Raw genomic sequence first — 22,323 nt, forward strand, 5'->3', positions numbered from 1 at the left:
ATAATATTTTTTCCCTTGAGGTCCCCTTGTCATTTTTGTGTGGTTAAATGTACCAAAAATGGTCATCATTCATTTAAACAAGACTATTTTCTCATCTCTGATTGGCTGTCCTGTTTTGTGCCTCAGTCAAAAAGCACTCAGACAGGAGGAAACTCATTATAATTACAGCATGACAGGGTGGGGCTGAACTGCAATAGGCTAAATGGGTGGATATATGCAAATGTTTTTGTTCTTGTGATGTCACAGAAACACTGAATTCAAAACGAGTTGTTCTTGCAGCTTAGTTTCCATGTATGGACTGTATGGATTGGGCAGTGAATGGTATTTTTTGAAACATTAACAGTATTTACACCAGGCCTGGGCAATATCAAAACATAACTAGCTTGATATTTTCTAGTTTACAAAAATCTGTGTTTATGTCACCCCCAACCAAGACATGTGGTCCACTGTAGCTTAGACTTACTTTCTATTCTATTTTTAGTTTATATATTCTTTTAAAACATTAACTGTTTTAATGAAAATATTTAATAAAAGTGATATATTAAATAATACAATACTGAGTAACACAAAATATTTTTAAAAACGACTGCAAATATGTGTTCACTCCTTCTGGTGTAGATTCATGGATACTTTCTGGCTAATAGTGCTCCTTGAAGGAGAAACTTCAGACTACAAGTGATTTCCAAAGCAATCCCCACATGCTACACAAATTATAAGATGAGTTTTCCATCATTGTAGCAGAGTCACTCTGCAGCTCAGCTATAGATGGCTTTGGAAAACCATGTAGTACAATATTGTCGCATTTTGCACAATGTAACTCATATTAAACAATGGGACATTTACGCTGTACGGAAAATCCTGCAATTTTTTTCTCAGTAAATCACACTTTGGGAAACCCACAGCAGTGGGGAGACAATGACAGGGACAGTGGGGAATTTACTCTAGTGTAGCTTAATGGCTTTTAAAGGTCCTATTATAACCCCATGTTTTAACAGTACAAATGAATAAAACGTTATATGTACATACTATTTAATATTATTTGATACATTTTTCTGATCCTGTTTCCTGGCCTTCTACATGGATCAGATGAACTATCTGTACTTCTAAAAGTTCCAGGTTACAGGTAGCTGCTTTAGGGTAATGCCCAGTCACTTAGCTTAGTTGTTCTACTGCAGAGAGTCACACTGAAGAAAACTGTTCCAAAGCATGTCAGTATTTATTTTCGGTTCCATGCACTCAGGCTAAACTTACTATAAAGTAGAATTAGTAGAAGGAGAGGAGCTGTGGGGTAAAGCTAGCGTCACAGTGCAAAGCACAGAGAACTAATTTGCAGCTTCTTAACAAAATTCTCTCTCTCTCTTTCTTCCTCTGACTATTTGGGTGCACGGCCACACTGTTTAAAGGAACATCAACTCCAATTTTCCATCATATTTAGCAAACTGTTTAACGGCAAATTAGTCCTCTCTTGTTCTCTGTCAGTTTCCCAAAACTGTGATTATTGCCTTTTACACATCGCCATCAGGTTACTCATCAATCATCAATGATATCAGATTACAGCGCGTTATTGCTCAGGCCTAGTTTACACCCTACTTCAAACTCCTAGGGAAATATGGTTTTCCATGATATGGGCCTTTGAGGTTAGGATTAGGAACAGGTTACGGGTCAGGGAAAATTAAGAGGAATTTAATAGATATTTAGTTAATGTAAATATGTAAGTTAAATGCATCTACAGTGGGCTATACAAACAAAGTGTTACCTCATTATGCTTGAAAAGTACAGGAAAAACAAAAAGTAACAACTCTTGACTTCTTACAGTTAACATCAAGTCAGCTGCTTTAGGCTATGACTAAATGCTGAAGAGGATGGGGAAAGTGCAGGAATAAGCTCATACCTTCTCATCCAGGGCTTTGTGATGCTCAAATAAGGACTTCAGAGCCTTCAGCACCTCCACTTCACTAGAGACTCCAGAGGGCGGAGGAGCCTGCCTCTTCACCACAGTCATCCTCAGAGACCGCTCGTGACGAGACACCAAGCACTCCAAATGCTCCAGGAGGAGCTGCACAACAGGGACATACACATAATTCTTTACAAATTGAATGAACCCCACTAGGGGAAATTCACCGATTTTCACGTAATTCAGTTGTTAAGATGTAAACAAAGTTATTCAAAGTCTAGAAAACAGTCATTCTACAGAAACTTAGCAAGTCAGAATTGTTTACTGTGGTGGTGACAGGAACCAGACGTCTGAAGAACCCTATCAAACCAAGCATCTCGCTGGCGATAAATCCCGAGAACTTGGCGACTTTCCCTTTAACTTGTTTAAATATGCTGTTATGACACATATATAGCATGTAGAAATCAGAGTTGTCTGGGTGCTACCATCTTTCTATCACTGTTTAAAAGATGCACAAGGATTCCTTTATTGTTGAATGTACTGTCATTTTTTCTGAGAGACCATCCGAGCTCATTTGAAGCACAATCCAGAATGGGAGGCGCTTACTATTGTCTTGTTTAAACAAATAAAGAGTAACAATAAAGTGTGACTGATGTGCGATATATACTCTTATAACGCAACAAAATCTACAAAACTTTAGCTTTCTTAGATCACATTCTTTAAATATCGAATACACGCATCAACAGCACTGAGAAATCATGTTACTAACAGACAGCACTGGACTGGAAGCTAAGTTCAGGCCTCGACCTTTGCCCACTACAGCTACAGCCCCACCATGAAAAAACCATGAACAACAAATAAACACAGTTTATCTCTTTATAAAACATGAACATGAATGCATCAAAGACTCTGTTGCTTGGCTAAGAACTGGAGTGACTCCTAGTTAGCTGGCTAGTTAATTAGGGTGTGACACATTAACATTAAGCTAGACACTTGTAGCCTCAGTGAACAAGTAGACTGGATAAACTGGCAAACTCACCCTACTGCATTTGATATACAAACAAATCATGTACATTCATTTATTCATTTCTTTGTATCTTGCTTAAGTAACTTTTTGTTCTTTATCATGCACCCCCCTCCCTCCCTTGTGCTTTTTCAAGGTTTTCTCCATCTCTCTCTTTAGCTAGCCTTTCATGGTTTAACCTTCCCACTTGTTATCATGATGCTTTGTTCTGAGGCGGCGGCGTTTGTGTAACTTCATTCATTTTATACAGGGCTACATCAGAAACGGCCATGCAGTTCTCTCTTTCTCACTTTCTCTGTGACTATTACACTTAGCAGACCACTGGGAATTGTCCCAGTCCTCTCAATGGCCAGTCCATCCCTGCTAACGGAGACGAGTAGATTGGATAATATGTGTATATATACACACACACACACACACACACACACACACACACACACACACACACATATACATATCAATATATATCAAATCATGCAAACCATATTTTTAAAGAAAAATACCGCAAGGACAACATATCAAATGTTGAAATTGGGAATTTTTTTTTGTTTAAATATTTGCACATTTTGAATTTGATGCCAACAAAAAAAAAAAAAGTTGGGACGGGGCATGTTTACTACTGTGTTGCATCACCTCTTCTTTTAACAGCACTCTGTAAGCGTTTGGGAACTGAGGACACCGACTGCTGTAGTTTTGAAAGTGAAATGTTTTCTCATTATTGTTTTATATAGGATTTCAGCTGCTCAACAGGTCGGGGTCTCCTTTGTCGTATTTTTTATTTCATAATGCGCCAAATGTTTTAGGTGGGTGACGGGTCTGGACTGCATGGATTTACACACCCATACATAAAAAGGAAGTTTATTAAAAAGTGTTATAATGCATGACTGCTATAAAATAACTTTAATAAAAGAAGGTATTTCATATTCATTATTATTAGGTAAAAGACCTGTAAACTGTCATGAAGAAACTTCTTCACTAACAAGACAACGCATTTTTTTAAATCAATCAAGATTAAAATGGAGTGTTCCACAGAGAACTGCCTTAACACACCCTCCGGATTAAACTTTAAACATGCACTCTAATACTTCCTCTCTCTCTCTCATTCTGTCTCTCACATACCCTGGTGTTATTCCTCTCTGCTTTAAGCTCTGAGATTTCCTCCTCTTTCTCCAGAAGCTGTTCCCGACATGTATTCAGCTCCTTGGTCAGCGTTGCAAACTCCTGCACACACAAAGAGATAGAGAGAGAGAGAGAGAGAGAGAGAGAGAGAGAGAGAGAGAAATTTTGCATGTAACTTCAATTCAGTATAGTTACACTGTTATGTAAGTACTGTTCTTTATATTTAATTACTAGGGATGTTTAATTACACAGGTACTCTAGGACTCTTTTAACTGTTTGAGGTGTTAGTATTTGAACACTGAAATCCCAATTCACGTACATATTTCTTATTCTGGGAAAACAGACGAAACATACAGGCTAACAATTCAGTGAAATGTTGCGTTTATGCTTTAACAGGACTGCAAGATGTGGTGACTTTACTTGTATTTGCAGGGGAGCGCTAAGTGAAATCGATGAATGGTTGGCCGGGGATGGGTGGGCGAGTTGTGACAGGGGTGGGCTCAGTCACACTTACTATCAAGAAGAGGGCCTTCGATTAAAAAATGTGAAAGCTGTTGATATATATCATATGTAACCCAAGGTCTTCAAATCTGGTCCCTGAATCCAGTTTCCAGCCCTGGATCTTGCAGTCACTGGTAGGTGTGACACTAGGTGGCCAATCAACAGTTTACATTAACAGTTCAGTTTACTACCAGTGATTACAAAATCTAGAAGTGGAAACTGGATTCAAGGTCCAGATTTGAAGACGTCTGAAAATGTACAGTCAGTGGTTAAAACTCCTGGGGAACTCCATTGAGGGGAAACTGTAGCTTTCCATTTTGCTATTGCTTTTGTTAGACTGCTCCTTATTGATTTATCCACAGTTCTCCTGCGAGCACTGTCCATCATAGTCTGCTCAAGGCGTTGAAGGTAATGCATCTTGGGGCAGTTAACATTGCTGCCGGGTGGCATTCATTACAATTACAAAATCATACCATTGCAAGAACATGCACTCAGGAGATAGCATTGCATTATATAAAGATGGGAATGTAGCAACATTGTGTTATGTGTAGATGATGTATAGATTTGGCCATGTATGGGCATGGATGGTGAGGTACAGAACTTGTGTTATTGTTATTCAACTCGTTTTGTATTAAGCTTACTTCATACCTTATACAGGGTATCTTTACTTGATCTGAACTGCAGTTATGCAGATTTTATTCACACTGATTATAAGTGTTGGGTAAATGTGCACTGTAACTCCAGCCATACATTAATCCAATCTGAAAAATTCACATCAGATTAGCACCTTCTTACTGTGTTTTGGGGGTTTTATATGCTGTATATATGGATGTGCTTGAAGCCTAGAAGTGATTCAAATATTAATGGGTTTGCTGATGTGTAACTGTTTCTAACAGAGCTTGTGCAAAACTCAGAGGTATCATCTTTAACACCAGGCGCAGACAGAATAAGTTTACTGCTGTTGCTCCAGAGAGCAACCTAACCAGCACACCCTTACATATGAAATAAAAAAACAACAAAACGTATCTGTACGGGCCCTGGACGTCCACACTATCTTAGCTCTCAGCTCCAACTGACTCTGTTCTCACTGTTCTTCACAGAAACACACAGCTAGCAGGCTAGACCCGCTTTCACAACAGAAGCCTTTGAAGAATAAACCCAGAGAACAATGGAGAACAATAACCCAGAACAAACATGCACACCATTTGCTGAACACTCTACTATATATTTGATCTGATGTGTTTCAAAAATATAGCGCCATGTAAATTGGACATTTAAATAATCCGCAGCATGTCTACTAATTATAATTTAAAAAATTGAGAATATCAGTAAGCCAATCTAATCATGAGAACTCCTCATATGTCAATACACGTGTACTTGTTTACAAATGGATTTTGACCACACCAACATGATGGACACAGACGTATCACCTCAGATTGAGAACAATAGATAACGCAGCATCTATGTATTTATATCTATGAGTAAAAGCCTCTGTTTAACTCTCTAACTAAATTTTGTTGACATGCCAACATGTCACGCTTTCAAATACAGTGAGGAAAATGTCTTTAAGTAACTTCCTCCATGCTACAGTCACTAGTGGTGTAGGCTTTGGAATTAACTTGCTAATGAGTATTAGGTATTTTGACAAACTCTGAGTTGGACGCTATTTTTTGATTGAATGGGATTCTGTAAAGCTTGTCCAACCTGGCAACAGTAGCCATAGAAGAACACTTTTGTGGGCAGAGCATAGATATGTCAATTAACAAGAGCACCAGCAAAAGAACGGAGAGGTTCTGTGACCTAGAGATGTGGAAGAATCACTTAGAGCTTGAAATATTTGTCCAAAACCAGTGGGACTCGTCTATTCACGTTGGGTTTAGATGGGTTCAGATGTCAATATTTGTCATGCTAAAGAACAGTTTATATTCTGCCACTTATGTAATCAACAGAATTTAGCACTTATGTCCACGAAGCACATGCTGGAGAAAAACAGTAAATAAAACAGCAAATCGATTCAGGAAGGTAAAGTTTAGTGCAGCCAAAAGAAAATTTAATTTGTTTGGCAAAAATATTTTTATGTTACATGTTCAGTGTGTATTATGTAACATGTTTGGGCAGATTTAGTGAGTCTGGGGCTCTAGGCAAAAGACAGGAACAGTGGCCCCCTGTGTGCACATTTTTTAAATAGCTGAAGCTGTTGCGCATCTACACTGCAATAAATGAATCAACAAATAATCCTTGGCAAATGAAATAATTCTAGTTGATGCATTTGATATTTCTCAGTTTGAGATTATAAGATCATTTAACCTATTTATAGACATTTTTTACTTGAGTAATTTTATGAAGTGAAATTATCTCACTATATTGGCAGATAATTTTGCTTGTGTTAAGAAATAATGCTTGAAACAAGCAAAATGATCTGCTAATTTGGTGAGATAATTTGGTAACTCCCACTACTCGTTTAGAAGTAAAGAGTAGTGGGAGTACTTTTCCAAGGAAGTAATGTAATCCAATTACATTTTGAGAGAAGTAATTAGTAACTAGTAATGGAATATTTTTTGAGTAATTACCCTAACACTGGTGCTATCCATGCTAACATTAGTGCTAGCTTTATGCTGAGCCTGAATAAAAACTGAAACTGACCTCATCTATAATGTAGATTATCACGTAATTGACTTGTTTATACCTTTTGGCCTTAATCAGTTGTGTCATCACATAACAACATGAAATAGTCCATTTTAACCACGTTTGGAAGGTGAAGCTGCACTGAAATGACAGAGAAGAATCACTACAAGCACAAATAACCGCTATTTTTACAATGTACATATTTCGGAACAGGTTATTTAAAATCAACACATACGATATAATCTAATTTCATGGGGTCCTTGGCTCATGGGGGGCCCTAAACAGCTGCCTATCGTTGCCTAGACTGCCCCTGAACATCTTCTATTTAAAGAAATATGTCATAACATCTTACTATATCAGCGCTTCACAGCGTGAAAATTGATCCAGATTTGAACAATTTGAGGTGTTGTTTAAAAGCATTGTAAATTTGTTAAAGAATTTAAACTTAAGTTTGGACAGCCGACTATTTTGTTATAGCAGATTGTTTTATATTTTACAGCTATTATTGTCACTACATGGTAACCAGTGTTATCCTGTAAGGTCTGTTCACCACTTTGGGTAATGAAGGGCCAATTCAGGTCAGTTTCAAACAGAATTTTGCTGTTTTCTGATTTAAAACTCTGCCCAGGCTCAGAGAGAAAACTCTCAGGCTGTATTTGGGTTCGGACCATCAGTTCAGTCCCAATTAAAGCTTTACAACACACATACCATACAGTCAAAAGAGTCCATATCACACATGCCATTGATTTCAGCCTCCACTGCCATCCACTCCATTTCCGTGCACTGTGCCAAGCATCCGCAAGCTGTGTGCCAAGCATCCCCGTGGTGTATTGCTAAGGGCACATGCCCCAACACTGGCTCAACTTCCCCACTCCACTGTCCTGAGTGCATCACAGCAGCAGCAGCCTCGCAACCCCTCCAAAAACGTCCCAGGCTCAGCCTACGGCACTAAGCTCAATTACCACAGCTGCTCCTCTCCGTCTTTCAGCAAAAGAACAACCCGTTTCACGGCCGTTACAAAGCGTGCAATGTCCTCTTGCAATATCCTTAGAGAAATGTCCCAAGAACAGCCTGGTCGGAAAAGAGGGTCAAGCAAAAGAACCATCCTGTGCCGTGCGTAACAACAGGCCAATGTGTAATTCTTCCACTACACCGACTAATCTTCTAATCTCTCCGCTTTGACGCGAGATGAAAAAAACAAACACCCCCCGCCCAGAGATAGAGTGAGTGTGGGTTTTCTTCGAGAGCCATGTCAGCATGCTTTTGGGGATACACACGTTAGTGCTGGCACTTTTCTGCCTCAGGGAAGGCCTACTGGCTGATTCTCAATGTTTGTATACTCTCAGGACCAGATGGGGAAAAAGTGAAATGGGGACATCAATGCATTTACACACACATTATGACATCTCTGTCGGGACTGCTGGCATACAGTGAAGGGAAACAAGTACTCAGCCACTTTTGTTTTTGTTATTCAATATACTTCCATAAATCCATGTGAAGTTTACACACATAATGGCCCTTATTCATCTGTGTACGCTGACATCTGGTTGTAAAATGAGTGCATGCAAATCTCAATAATGCTGCAATAATACAGCAAAATGAATAGATTAATCTTAATGATTAATCTTATGAAAATAATCACACTACATAATCACATCATTCTACCATCTTTAAAAAGGGGTTTTGTTTATTTTACATTTTGTTCTTTCCAGTCATTGTAATGTTAACGCTGTAAAGTTTGGTCAGCAGGGGGAGCAGTGCACTCACCGCTCAATCTCAAACTCCGCCCACGAGCACAGCCTTTGGCTCACGAGCCGATGAATGCTATGTATCTATTGGGTCATTACCAAAACATCTGCACGAATTAGGCGTGCTTCATGTAAATGATATGTAAATGAGGTGCTGGTAGGCTGGCGCTTGATTTCACGCACCAAAGTTGATCTATCATTTGCGCTTAAATCTCTGATTGTTTTCACGTTCTATGAAAGTTTCATGAAACAGACGCAGAGTAGTTTGTATGTTATTAAAGGTGGTAAAATCTGCATTTTTTAATATGCAACTTTGATGAACGTCTTTCGACTTTGTACATGTCTAAATATAAACGAAAAGGTACGTATTCATAAGAATAAACAAAGATATACTGAAAAAACAGAATTGAGTGCAATAATAGTGCTTACACATTACACTTAAAACAATATAGGGAAGATTTCACACAACAAGTAGCAATCATGGTGCTTCCTGAAGTTCTCAGGGACAACATTATTAAACAACACTCAAATGAAAAAGCTACAGAGCCTTAGCAAAGACCTTAAACATCCCTCTCAGGATAAAGTTTTGTTTCTGTGAAAACGTTCATGGAACTATAATTAATCGTCATTAATTAAAACTAATGATGAGGAAGGTAAGAGAGAAGCCAGAAATCAATCAAAAAAATTGTAGGACAACCTGAAAGCAGCAGGAGTAACACATTCTTGTCAGACAAAACAGACATAGATCTCTTTGGCAAAAATTCAGCTCATGCTGGGGAAAGAAGGGTTGCACATCTGATCCCAAGAACACCCACAGTGAAGAATGGAAGTAGGATCATCATGAGGGTTGGGCTGCTTCTCTGCAAACGGCACATCATCCAAGGAAACATTCATGGAGCAATGTACAAGGACATATTCAATGTTACAAAGCCAAGAAACTGAATCAGGTGAGAAGATGGATGTTTCTAGACAGCCACTCCAAACATACAGCTGAAATAAACAACTAAAACAACTTCTTGACTGAATGCCTTTAAAAATTTATTGAGGATTTTGAAATTGTGAGTCCATCAGAGGGAGTCTTGCAACCTTCGGGAACTGAAGATGGTTTGCCAAAAGAAGTGGACCAAATATGCAGCAAATGCTGCAAAAAGCTAATTACTTCTCAGCACAAACATCTCAAAGCTTTGCAAATGACTTTGCAACAAAGTACTACTGTTATGAATTTGTGGCATCTGAATACCTCTTCAATTTTATTTACTTAAACATATCTTTGTTTTTGCTTATGAACGCATACTATTCATATTAATAAGTACAAAGTCAAATTACATTATTTGTGTAAATTTCAAGGGCATATATGCACTGGAAGTTTATTACATAACAAAAGCAAAAGTGTCTGAATACTTGTTTCCCATCATGGTAGACACCTTGTGGGGACAAAAGGATCTTGGCCCTTGGTATAAGTGTTTTACTGTGAAGTTTACCCCTATGTCTCACATTTAGAGGCGCAGCACCAGTCAAAATCTTCTACTCAAAGAAAGGCCTTCCTTATTTTTACTGTTTTCCACATCTTATAATCAATGCTATGAATCCATATGAAAACATAAGGACCCAAAAAGTGTCAACCAATTCAAAAGTACTGTATAATTTAGACCAGTAACCAGCTAAAATGATGCTAAATGCTTCATGGGGAGCCACCTGAGATGCATTCACATATGCTCAGACCCTGCTAGCAGCAAAGTACAAGGCACTAAAAAGTTTTAAGCTACTTGGCACCAAGACAAAAAAGTGTTTACATACTATATCAAACTCTATCGTTTCAAAAAAGTGATGAAAGTTGGGTTTTCCATGAAATAGGCCCTTCAGTGTTTCATATGGAAGGGCCTCATGTCTTTGTCCCTCTCTGACAAAAGCTGAGACCACCATTCGAGTTCTCCTTTGTTTTCATATTAGCACTGCTGCATTTGGGCTGACGAGCTGGCTAAGTTCAAAACGCTCCCCTGTTACAGCGAAATACAGGCTGTCGAACGGGCGCACATTGTGTTAGCACTCTGTCTTTGCATTTTCCCCCCCAAATAATGCTTGCTGCCTAGCTGAACTGATGAGAGAGGGGGAGAGAGGGAGCGAGAGAGAGAGTGGGAGGGAAAAAATGAGGGAGAGAAAATGGGTCAGCGCGTTCATTTGATTTTGTCACGGGGCAAAGCAATAGACAGGAGGCCAGTTCAAATCCAGGAGCAGATGTTGTATCTTACTGCCTCTTTCAATCACAGCAAATGCCTTTAAAAATCTCTCTCCCCTATGTTCTTTACGCTTACAGTGTGCTAAATACACAAATACATAGATTAAATACATAGAGGTGTGTACTAAAGCAGGGATTTATATTTGAGCCTCCTCTGCACCACATGTCGTCCACCGCCCTGGGGTTCAAAGACTCATATACATGGAAAGACTGAAACCGTGCAGAGAAATGTGAGAAAATGAATACAAATTGTTATGAATACATCAATAAATGACACTAGGCAAAAAAGCTATTTTTAATAAACACTGCCTCATAAATGCTTGAAATTAAACAAGAGGGAATTGAAAACAATCAGGGTATGCCAGCAAAGATTTATATTCGCCACTGTTTCTCAATAATTGAAAAAGTAATACTTTATAAGAAGATTTCCATCTTCTTTGGCACTTTTGCAGCATTACTTCTTGGTGAGATTAATCAACAGTCCCCCTTACTTTATCTTCTTGGGAAAAATGGGGTTTTGTGATTTAAAGTACCCATATAATGGACTTCATTTTTAATTTTTAATCTTATTTTTTTTTTGTTTTAATAAAAGAGTTTTATGTAGTACGTAAACACTCCTTAAGTTTTTCAAAACATACTGTTCACTCCCCACTCCAACACACGGAAAATAGACTGAAAAAAAAACTGAAAGTGTCCTGAAAACAATGGAAACTCAAATAAAGAGGGGACACAATAAATACTGAAAATTGGACATTATATTTAGTATGGTTGGATATTATATTTATATATGGTTTCTGTTTTTTTTCTTGACACTGAAAAATAAACAATTTGTACTTAATGGTTGATTAGAATGGAAATGAAATAAATGAAGGGTGCATTGGCCAGGAATCCACATATCGGTTCATCCCTAAACAGCCTAAACGAAAACATAACATATAAATATATATGTCTACTCAGCCTACAGCAGTTTAGCCCCACCCATTTATGTTTAAGTCAAGGTGTGAAATCTCTCCAATCAAAATTCTGGGGGGTCCCTGAAAATAAACTCATTATGGCACTATAAGGTAAAATTAGATGCTCAAATACAAATTCGGTGGAAGGTTGCTGTTTAGGTGCTTCACCCACAATCAGAGAGCTTCTGTCTTTGATATTCACAACTATCTAGAGATGCAGCACTGGTCTGACTCTGGAAAACTTAACCATATGACCTCCCATATTTGTAAATGTGAAAAAACAGCCCAGTTTCACAAGATATAACTGGATATCAGGGAAAAAAGAAAATTGTTTAGTATGGTCCCTTTAAGCACGCAGGATACGGCCCCGTAAGTGTCCACTGACTGGGGAAAGCATGAATCTTTTTACGCTTCAAGTGAAACCAGTTACAGGTTTCGTCATCAGCGTGCCTTTGTGCTGACTGGCTCCCAAAGCTCTGCCTGACCTCCGGAGGTGCCTTGGCCGCCATGGCTCATTAGCTACAGACTCACGAGAGACTGAGAGAGAGAGTGAGAGAGTGAGAGAGAGAGATGCTTAGCTAAGAACTGGCTGAAATGATGTGTTTCACAGTGAGCACACAGTACCAGTCTTTGTGCAGTGCGTATATATATTGTTGATATTACTTTACGCAGATAGAATTTTAGATTATTTAGCAGACTTCTTATCTAAAGCCACTCACAAGTAGGTGATTAAAAATAAGAATTCCTAAAAATGAAAACAAGGATGTGGAATTAACTGACTACAACAACTAACAATGTTCAAGATGTTTATTACCCAAGCATGAACCTACACATTAAAAATGATGGTTCTTCAAGGGTTCTTTAGTAAAGAAAATGTTTCTATATAGAACCTTGAACATTCAAAGAATCTTCTGCATGATTAAAGATTTTTTTTTGCATTGTAAAAGGGTTCTTCAAATTGATGGAGAATGTGCTATAGATAGTTCTATATAGCAACAAAAAGGGTTCTGCTCTTGTTAAGATGTCAGGCTTCTGACGTGGCATCCGATCTATTGCCTGAATGTGACACAGATTTAATTTTTTCAGAGTTGTGTGGACGCACAAATCAGATCATTTCAGGACACCGTTTTGTTGATGTTAATGACAGATTTGAGATACTTCCCTAGTTAGAAAGATCAGATCTAAGCAACAAACCGTAAGTCAGCAATGAAGCTTGTAATGTGAACAAAGCCTAAAATATAGCAGGATTTCCATTAATAATTTACATTACTAGCCTTCGGTGTCCATTATAGGGAAACTCAGAGGAGCCAGCAAGCCATGAGAGGCTGCTGCGGAGTCTAGAAGCAGGGAATTCTCACAAAAATAGGGTGCAAAATTATTAGTTGCTTTTGGCCATAATTTCAATATTGAACAGATGACAATAATTAAATTTTATATTTATCATCAAATAATATATTGTCGGCTAACATATCATGCACCACTAGCAAACTTTCCTTAACTTATTTTCAATATGTTACGTTCTTCAGATGGACCAGTGTGACAATCTGTGGCTAACATAATGAAATCAAATGTTCCAAAAGGCATATTTATGCAATGATTCATTGCAGATCTTCTCAATAAAAAACTCCAAACTTGCATGCAGCAATCCTAACAAGAATCTTCTGAAAAAAGACAGGGCAAGCAAGGCCTCATGGGCTCAGTGATAGGATTTGAAGAGTGAGCTATCCTCCAGTGATGACCAAAACACACACACACACATGATCTTGTGCCTCTGGCACGACAGAAATGGCCACTACAAAAGAGATCAACTTCCAGAGTATGTGATTATTACTGAACCACCTCTGTGCTCATGTAACTCTTACGCAACTTCAATTCAGTTTAGCTCAATTTTGTCTATATAGCACTTGTTTACAAGAGTCCCAAAGCAGATTTACGGATATCCTGGTCCAGACCACTAATGTGTTTAGTTAGTCTACCAAAGTAGACGAAACCAAGATGTACAAAAGACTTGCCCATTTATGGTCCTGTTTATACATACCCATACATATCAGCATATCATACATAAATACTCATATCAGCATAGTGTGACTTGACTACTGCAGTGAAGGCCATTATGATGCAGCAAGTTTATCCATGTAAAATATTAATGTTCCTCATATCGTTGGGAGATGATGATGGTGATTTTGATCCCTGGTGATGCCACAACCATCCATGGCTGTGAGACCAAAGGAGTTTCACTGGCCTCAGTGGCCACTCTGGGTGGGCACGATGGCCTTACCTCTCCGCCATCACTTAGCATAATGCTAGCATGTCTTTTAGCTGACTTAACAATATTGGCAGTAGGCCTGAGCGATAGAGCGATACAATTGGATATCGTCGATGATGAACAAGTAACCTGATGGCAGTGTGTAAAAGGCGATAATCTGCATTTTGGGAAAAGCACAGGGAGAGAACTAGAGAGGACTAATTTACCGTTACACAGCCTGTGAATACTATAGCATTTTACGCTATAGAAAAAGACACAGCAGTTTGCACACAAACTGTTGAGCTTTATGGCTGTATTTGGCCCAAGCCTTGCCTCACATGTGGAATGGTTCTTCCTTCGTTCACAGCCTCGCAACTCTAACTTGCTTGGCTGCCAGCAATAAAAATGATGCTCTCTTCCTGAACTAAGCATCAACATAATGAAAGAAGGCCTTGTAGAAATAAATCTGGAAAATAACTAGGAAACAGGTTTCAGGTTTAAGAAGCATGTGGGCTTGTCCAAGAGTCAGTGTAATTTTCTATATGACAGAGATGATGGGGGTTGTTAAAAAGCTGCGTGGTTCTCTCTTCTAGGCGCTGTCACGCTAGCTGGTGTCCTCAAAAATAGGATAATAAATATTACTGAATAGTTTGTACACATAATGTTTTATTCACTTTTTAGTGTTAAAACATTGCATTATCATTATCATGGGCAATATTATCAACAGTCACAATTGTTTTACCTAGAAAATATTCTGCAAATTTTAGATGTCATCAAGGCATAATTGGTAGTCAATGTTCTCCTCCAAGTACGCTGCATTTGCATCAGTTTGAAAAGATGCTGCATGTGTTTTGGTGGAAGCAGGTGTTAGCCTTCACCCTCCTAGTTTGGTAGCATCGTGTGATAGAGAGAGAGAGACATAGCTAGCAGGTAGAATTGGCCCATCCATTTTCTTAATTTTTTCTTCTATTTAAATGATGTCTATTTCTAATACAATCTTTAAATATTGTAGATGACAGTCTGGGCGATATCAGTCTGGATTATGTTATTTATACGGGCTATGCTAAGGCTGATGAAGTGAACACCTTTAAGTGAGATTAAACAAGTGAATGTTAAAGTGTATTGCAAAAATAGGTGGACTACTTGTATTAGATTTACACGACTTAGATATGAGAACATGATAGATAAGGATTGATTTTTGTATAATATAATATTATACAAGAAGTATATTAAGAGTTCATGTAGACAATCATAGTCAAAATCATGAAGTTTGAGAGAAGTCAGAGATGAGAGAGAAGTCAGAAAATATGACTGTAGACCCTTCATTAAAATTCCTGGGCCATCCAGGTGAGACTTTTTAATTGCAGCAAGAAGGCAAATGACACATGCACGTGGCTACAAAGTAAAAATAGGTCCAGAACAGAGGCGACTCCAGGTGTGGGACCACCTAGCCTGAGTAAAATCTAATTGGCCCCTTAAGTGCTACTTTCCTGTCTCTCACCACCTCCAAGCACATCAGTGATTAATATACATGCAAACTAAAAAATTGTCTTTTTGAATCATGCATATGCTGTTCACATCAATCATGTAGATCTAAAGTTTTTAATATGGATCCCTGGTGTCAATAAAGAGAATTCTGAAGAAAAATCCCCATTTCCCCTTTTCAGCTACTGCGTCAATGTTTGTTTTTTGTAGAACTCACTGATTCCTGCTGTAGCCACAATGAGAGCTAAGCTGGGTTTGCTAGTCAAGTACTAGTTAGCGTTTTTGAGTTATATATGAGTTTGGGTTAGAATGTGTAAACAATCATTGTTCATAACCAAGATAATAATCCACTGCTTCATTGTTGTCTCAAAGTGATGTAGAACATGTGGATTTTTGCTGTAACTGAGAGTGTCTACAAATAACATTGCAAGCAGCAATCATTGGGTTTCAAGCACAATGCATCTTATGGAGCTAGTAAAGACCTTTTACTTTGTTGTAATTCATCATTTATGATGCAAACAAGCAGTAGACGAGCAATATGTTTTTTTTTATGTTTTTAAATCAAAAGACCTGCATACTGTTGAACTCATACTGTAGTATGAATTAATGAATTAAATCATTCTACAGCAATTACTTGTTTCCCTGAATTTTATTCTGCGCCAGAATGGTTCATTTTCATGTTAAAATCCCCAAGATTTTCTCTAAAGCTTCCGCACAGCCCTTCAGAGAGTTGGTTCTTGAACTTGTCACCTTTTTCACTGCTTACAACTTTACATGATTTAATTTTGTGAAATTATTAGCCTCGTGATTAGATATTTAATTGAATATAAAATACATTAAATAATGCATGAGCTACATCGGTAGTGTCATTGATGCTTAATACAGTGTTCACTTTATAAAAAATGTATTTAGAGCTATTATGAGATAATTATGAAGGCATTTACTTGGCCCCTGAACAGGAACGGTGGGCTCCTATCATGACCCGTCCTAAAAATTCAAGAACTGCCACTGGTCCAGAGGGCAAGCATAACCAGAGCAGAAACCGCATCAGGGTCTTGCATCATATCAGAGCCAGGCTAGGAGACACAACAGGTTGTCTGTTATGGCTGGAGCTCACTTCACTTAAAACGTTGTGCATTCTGCACGCTCTCATAACAAAAACGCTCTCGAAACAGAAACGCTTCTTCCAGTACAAACGGAAGCCCTCACACTTAAAAACAAGTTCTCACTTCAAGGGAACGCATTTCACCCCTTTCAACTTTCAAAGGGTTTCTTGTCATCCAGTGGCTTTCATATGCTGTATCAGCGAGGGGAAAAAGAGTGAGAAGGAAAAAATCAGAGGTGGCGTTACGCAGCTTTGCGGCTCAATATGACCGCGCGAGATTGTGGGGTGGCAGACAAGCAGCGCTGAGCTCAAACAACTTGGGGGATTTCTCTCGGTTTGTTCTCTAAAAGCAGCGGGATTAAGGAATGAAAGCAATATGCACCGTCTACAACAGCGCAGTCTCAGGGCAGAGGATTTGGCCACAACTCCACCGCGGCTGAACCTCCACAAAGCCGCTCAGCACGAAGGAAAAAAGTGTACTTTTACCATCCTGCAAAAGGGGGGTTTGCAAATGATACACAACCAAGATGGTCTACAAGATGGCACCAAAATGATACCTGGTACGGTATCAGGATGATACCAACCAAATCCTAGATTGGATATAAGAGAACAACAAAAAAATTAATTTGATCCAATTGTGTAACAAATCTAGCATGAAACAGCACATAGTCAAATTACAGGATGTGATGTATTTAGTTGTATGTTTCTTCCTGGGAGGTAGTAGAGTGTTTGAGCAGTCTGAGCATCAAATAGAGAGCTGAATGGGCATGAAACTCTGTCCCATCCACCATCCCTGCATTACCCATCACCGTACCCGCACCATCCCCACACCAGTGTCTCCACCTTATCTCAACATAGCCCCTACTGTCCCTACAGGTAGAAATGGGTCTGTCAAGTTATCGGGCGTCCCCCAGGCACATCTGACCACATCTAGAGCTTTACATTCAAAACATATGCACACATGAAGTGCTGGCTAAAGAACCAAAACTTCAAGGTAATGGCAGATTCTTAAGCAGTTTGACAGCAAGGGGTTTCTAAGCAGTGATTGGAGGACTAAGAAAATAGTCTAAAAAAAGAGATATGTTGGTCAAAGAAGGAATGGTGGGTTAAATATACGGAATAAAATGACCTTAGCTGCTGTAAAACAACAAAAAATTAATTATCATTGCAGTGGTGTTAATAAACGTTTCATTATCGTTCCCATAGGAATACTGAAAAGTTTATTCCAATTCCCTTTGTTTCCAGTGGAAAAAAGGAATTTCGCCCTTATACCTACCGATTACCACATGAATCTGCGATGTTACCGATATCCCTATTGCCCTGCAGCTCTCTAGCATGAAAGACTACTTCTACATGTTCATCTTTAGTGAAGTGGTTCAATTGAAAATAGCTCACTTTAAAGCTTAGTAGCTTTTAAACAGAAAAAATATCAGATCAGTATCTGCATCACATACTCAAGGTTTTAACAGGTCTGAGATTTAGGGGAAGTTCTCATATATTTCCTGTTGTGATCTTCTGATGCAAAAGCCTGTGTGCTTTCCTGCTGATTCATCATTATGACGTTTACTTTTTATCAGCAAAGATGTCTGTCTTTCTGTTTGCTTTCCCTGGTTTCTTAACACAGTCCTGTTGTTTTCCGCATGAAATGGGATTAGGAAAGTGCTGGAGCATGCTGGAGACAGAAGCTTTGCTACGAGCAGTACACATCTGTTCATCTCAAACAAGCCAAAATGCCACAAGCGATCTCCTCCTCTCTTTCTCTTCCTCTCTCTCTCTGCTTCGTCTCTCTCGCTATGTAAAGAAACAGTGCTTAGTCAAACCTCATTGGACCCACCGGCACAAATGAACATCTACAGCGGAAGTTTGCAAAGTAAAGGGTTCAGTGTTCTTCATTAGAACTTCAGTATCTTGGTAACTTCTCTAACAGATTATTTTAAAGTACTTCTGGCCTTATTCACCTTGTATCTGCTCCTTGCTACTACAAAGGCCTGAAGAATTCAGTGGATTGACATTGCCAAGCTTTTAATTAGATTACTTGGCCTACTAGCACGAGCCACACAAGTCTGGATGAATGCTGCATTTCTAAAACCCTGGAGAAAGACTGAGGCAAAAAAGCACTAAGGCACTCTGTTCTATTAATCAAGATACTCTTTTAACAGGATATGAGTATGAATCACTCTCTTACAAAACTGCACAAGATCGTCCAAAAATATCAGACATTCGCTTGACCATCTGCTTGCATTAGAACAGCAGGCGAGAATCCAAAGCAGTATGTTAGATGGATTCACCACTACATACACTTAGCACTCATTTTTAAGTGTGTCATGACCTCATATCAACTTTCTCTCTCTCAATATTTACATTACTTTTATTTCCAATTTGGTTCTTGCCGAACTGGCCCAAACAATTTATTGATTAGTGAAGAATGTTCTCAAACGGCACTTGTATGCCACACATTTTCCAATTTTGACCCTCAAACCATCTGTAGTTCTTGTAGTTCACACAGTGTATTCATAACCATTTCATACAATAACGTTCTGTGCAGGAGTTTTTAGAGGCATTAAACTTGTCAGACATCTGGTTCCATTGTGAACAACTGTGACTCAGTAAATTTCTCTAGAACAAACCCTTTTAAATCAAACCACTCTTAATGAAATTTGCATATTAACAATTGCCTTATGGAAAAATGTACAATGTCAGTGCAATCCCTCCTTTAAGATGACCTCTGTGCTGATTGGCTGGCCTGTATTGTGCCTCGTTCAGGCAATCTGGGGTGAATCATCTTTCACTCTTTAAAACTTCAATGTGAAAGAGTGGGGCTAAACTGATGTAGACTGAGTTGGCAGTGATATGTAAATGGTTGTATTTTGTGACATCACAAAACCAGTTAATTCAAATTCCATAATTGTTAATGGTCTGATTAAGTGTGATGTAATTATGCTTTTTGATTTCATGTTTGTTTCATTTCTTCCTTGACCCTTTTGAACCATTTGAACCACAGTGTAAAGTACATGTGCTGTTACTGAACTCATGGATTTCTAACCTGCTGACTCCAGCTGTTCATGATGGAGCACCAGAGTGCAGATTAATTATCTTTGTTGACTGATTAGAGATACCATGTGTGATCACAGTGTTTTAATTACCAATAAAGCCTTTCAATAGCTGGTGTCTGAGGAGCTTGATTAAAATGGATGAAATCACATCACCACATAACATGGTGACACAGATATTAGTGAACAGTAAAATGCTTTTTAATGTTGCCCGTATTTTGCCTGCTAGCTGAAGGGATAGCAGAAGACATTATGAAATCTAATTATGTTGAGCCTCAGTAATATTTTGCTTGCGAGGCTATGAAAACAGGGGTTCATAGATCGACCTAGGCCTGGCCAATACATGTTCTTCACAAAGTCTCTCTCTCCCTCTCTCTCTCTCTCTCTCTCTCTCTCTCTCTCCTCTCAAAAAGCCTACTTTCGAGCCAGGGTTCAATTAGCTGTTAATGGATTGCTTTGTCTAAAACATGCCATCCCTTGTGGAATCAGCTGGGATTATGTTGACATGGTCACACAGCTGGGGTCAGATGGGCAGTTATGGGCATGCTGACCTCAGGCTACTGCTCAAAAAGAAGGTGAGAGACTTGTCAGGGTACTAGAAGGCAGGTGAGGCAGAGCTAGCACTAACAGATCCAGACAGATCCACCAGATCCAAAAGCACCAACAGATCCAGGTAACTGTGTGGGCATGGTGCCTATCACACTCTTAAAATCAAGGTTTCTAGATGGTTCTTGGCTTGAATGTTAATTGGCATAGAACCTTTCCTTCAGATGCCTTTAGATCTGACCTTGAATTCAGTGTCCTCCATCCAGTCAAAGTAATGTGTGAAATAACATTTTATTCAGTTGAAAACAACAGATCAGCATCCACCCGTCTAACTATATCGTAAGTAAACAAGCACAGTGTCCCTACAATCTTTTCTCTTGTTTTCCTCTCACTGTTGCGACATTTAGACATTTGGTCTCCACAAAGAGAGTAAAACAGCAGCTAGGCAGGCTAGACTAAAGGGATTCAGTATTTCTGTGACTGTCTCTGCCTTTGCCACAACACATGGTCTGGAACCGCATGCCAGCTCACTCATGAAACACTGCCATCCTGAAATGTGGGTGAAAAAGTGGCAAAGCAGAAAAAATGAAACAAATTACATCAACAGCTAACGTTCAATCAACCGACGACGGCACCAGATGGCTGAACTAAGTAAGCGATGTGTTGCCAATGACCACATTAACGGAAAACAGTCATGTTTGTGATGTTATATATGTACCGTGTCACCCTGTCTCACTATTTGTCACTGCCAGTATAATGAGTTAGCGTCCACCTCATAGGTCAGAGGAATCTCAACCAAGAGAGATATGTTGTGTAAGCTCAAAATAGATCCATATATCCGCCTTTCCGGTGTCAGTAACAACCCCCCTGAGTGAAATACAGATTCTAGTAACAGGGATTTGGCAGGAAACGTACAGGATGGAAAGGATTTTATAGGGTTCGATGTACATGTTTGGATCAAAGGAGCTAAAAGAGCAGATCTTGCAGAAAGCTGTAATTTGACAACACAGGGGCTGCAACCTGCATTTTACTGTTTTGCCTAAGGTTCACTTATAATGTTTATGTGAGTTTCCTTTATCCATTAGAATTAAACAGACAAGACTGTGTTCCTTACTGCGCCTTTCATATTGATATACTATCTTAAAGTCACATGCATAAGTTTGAACCCTGTTAAAACGCCAGTTTTGTTCATTCTTCTTGTACAAGAAACAAACCAACGACTTTTGCAGAGGCCAGAATTTAAATTTTATTGTTTTTCCAAATATTTTAAATTCAGAAAATATGCAATGATTAAGCATTAAAATGTACAAAAGTGTGTTCTCTTCTGTTTATTTTCTTTTAGAAGACACAAGTTATGTGACTAGGGGTGCCAAAATCGAAAGTGTATGACTGCATGTAAAGGACCTTTGTTCTACATAGCTGTCCTGTAAGGGGTCTAATTTAAAAAGTAGCCAGGAAAAATTCATAACTTCAACATGAATATGTGAGGCTAAACTGCTGTAGGTTGAATAGGCATATATGGAGCATTCTACCCAATGAGCTCAAACTGCGGCCAAAAAATGAAAAAAAAAAACAATTCAGTATTCAGAGCTTAAACATTTATAAGGCTTATGTTATGATCTATTTAAGCCCAATGCATTATTTGAGAAGTAATAAGCTAAATATGTACAAAATCATCATCTATAGGATATATTTTATGGGGACGTGTCTGTCCCAAACCTTAACCTCTACATTTCAACTTGTGAAAAGGTTTTTTTTAAAGATCTTTTGATTTTTTTGAAGTGCATTTGAA

The 22,323-nt window shown here is 38.7% G+C and overlaps 1 protein-coding gene across 1 annotated transcript in view; it reads right to left on the reverse strand.

Moving 5' to 3' along the window:
- The window catches only part of ppfia4 (PTPRF interacting protein alpha 4), a 191,746-nt gene that overhangs the window by 83,498 nt on the left and 85,925 nt on the right, over positions 1-22,323 (reverse strand). Inside the window, exons 2-3 of the mRNA XM_036559543.1 lie at positions 4,038-4,139; positions 1,892-2,056 (exon numbers count right to left, since the gene is read on the reverse strand). Coding sequence (XP_036415436.1) covers positions 1,892-2,056; positions 4,038-4,139 — 267 coding nt within the window. The remainder of the gene's footprint in view (positions 1-1,891; positions 2,057-4,037; positions 4,140-22,323) is intronic.

This window comes from Colossoma macropomum, unplaced genomic scaffold (assembly GCF_904425465.1).
Source record: "Colossoma macropomum unplaced genomic scaffold, Colossoma_macropomum, whole genome shotgun sequence".
NCBI classification, from domain to species: Eukaryota; Metazoa; Chordata; class Actinopteri; order Characiformes; family Serrasalmidae; genus Colossoma; species Colossoma macropomum.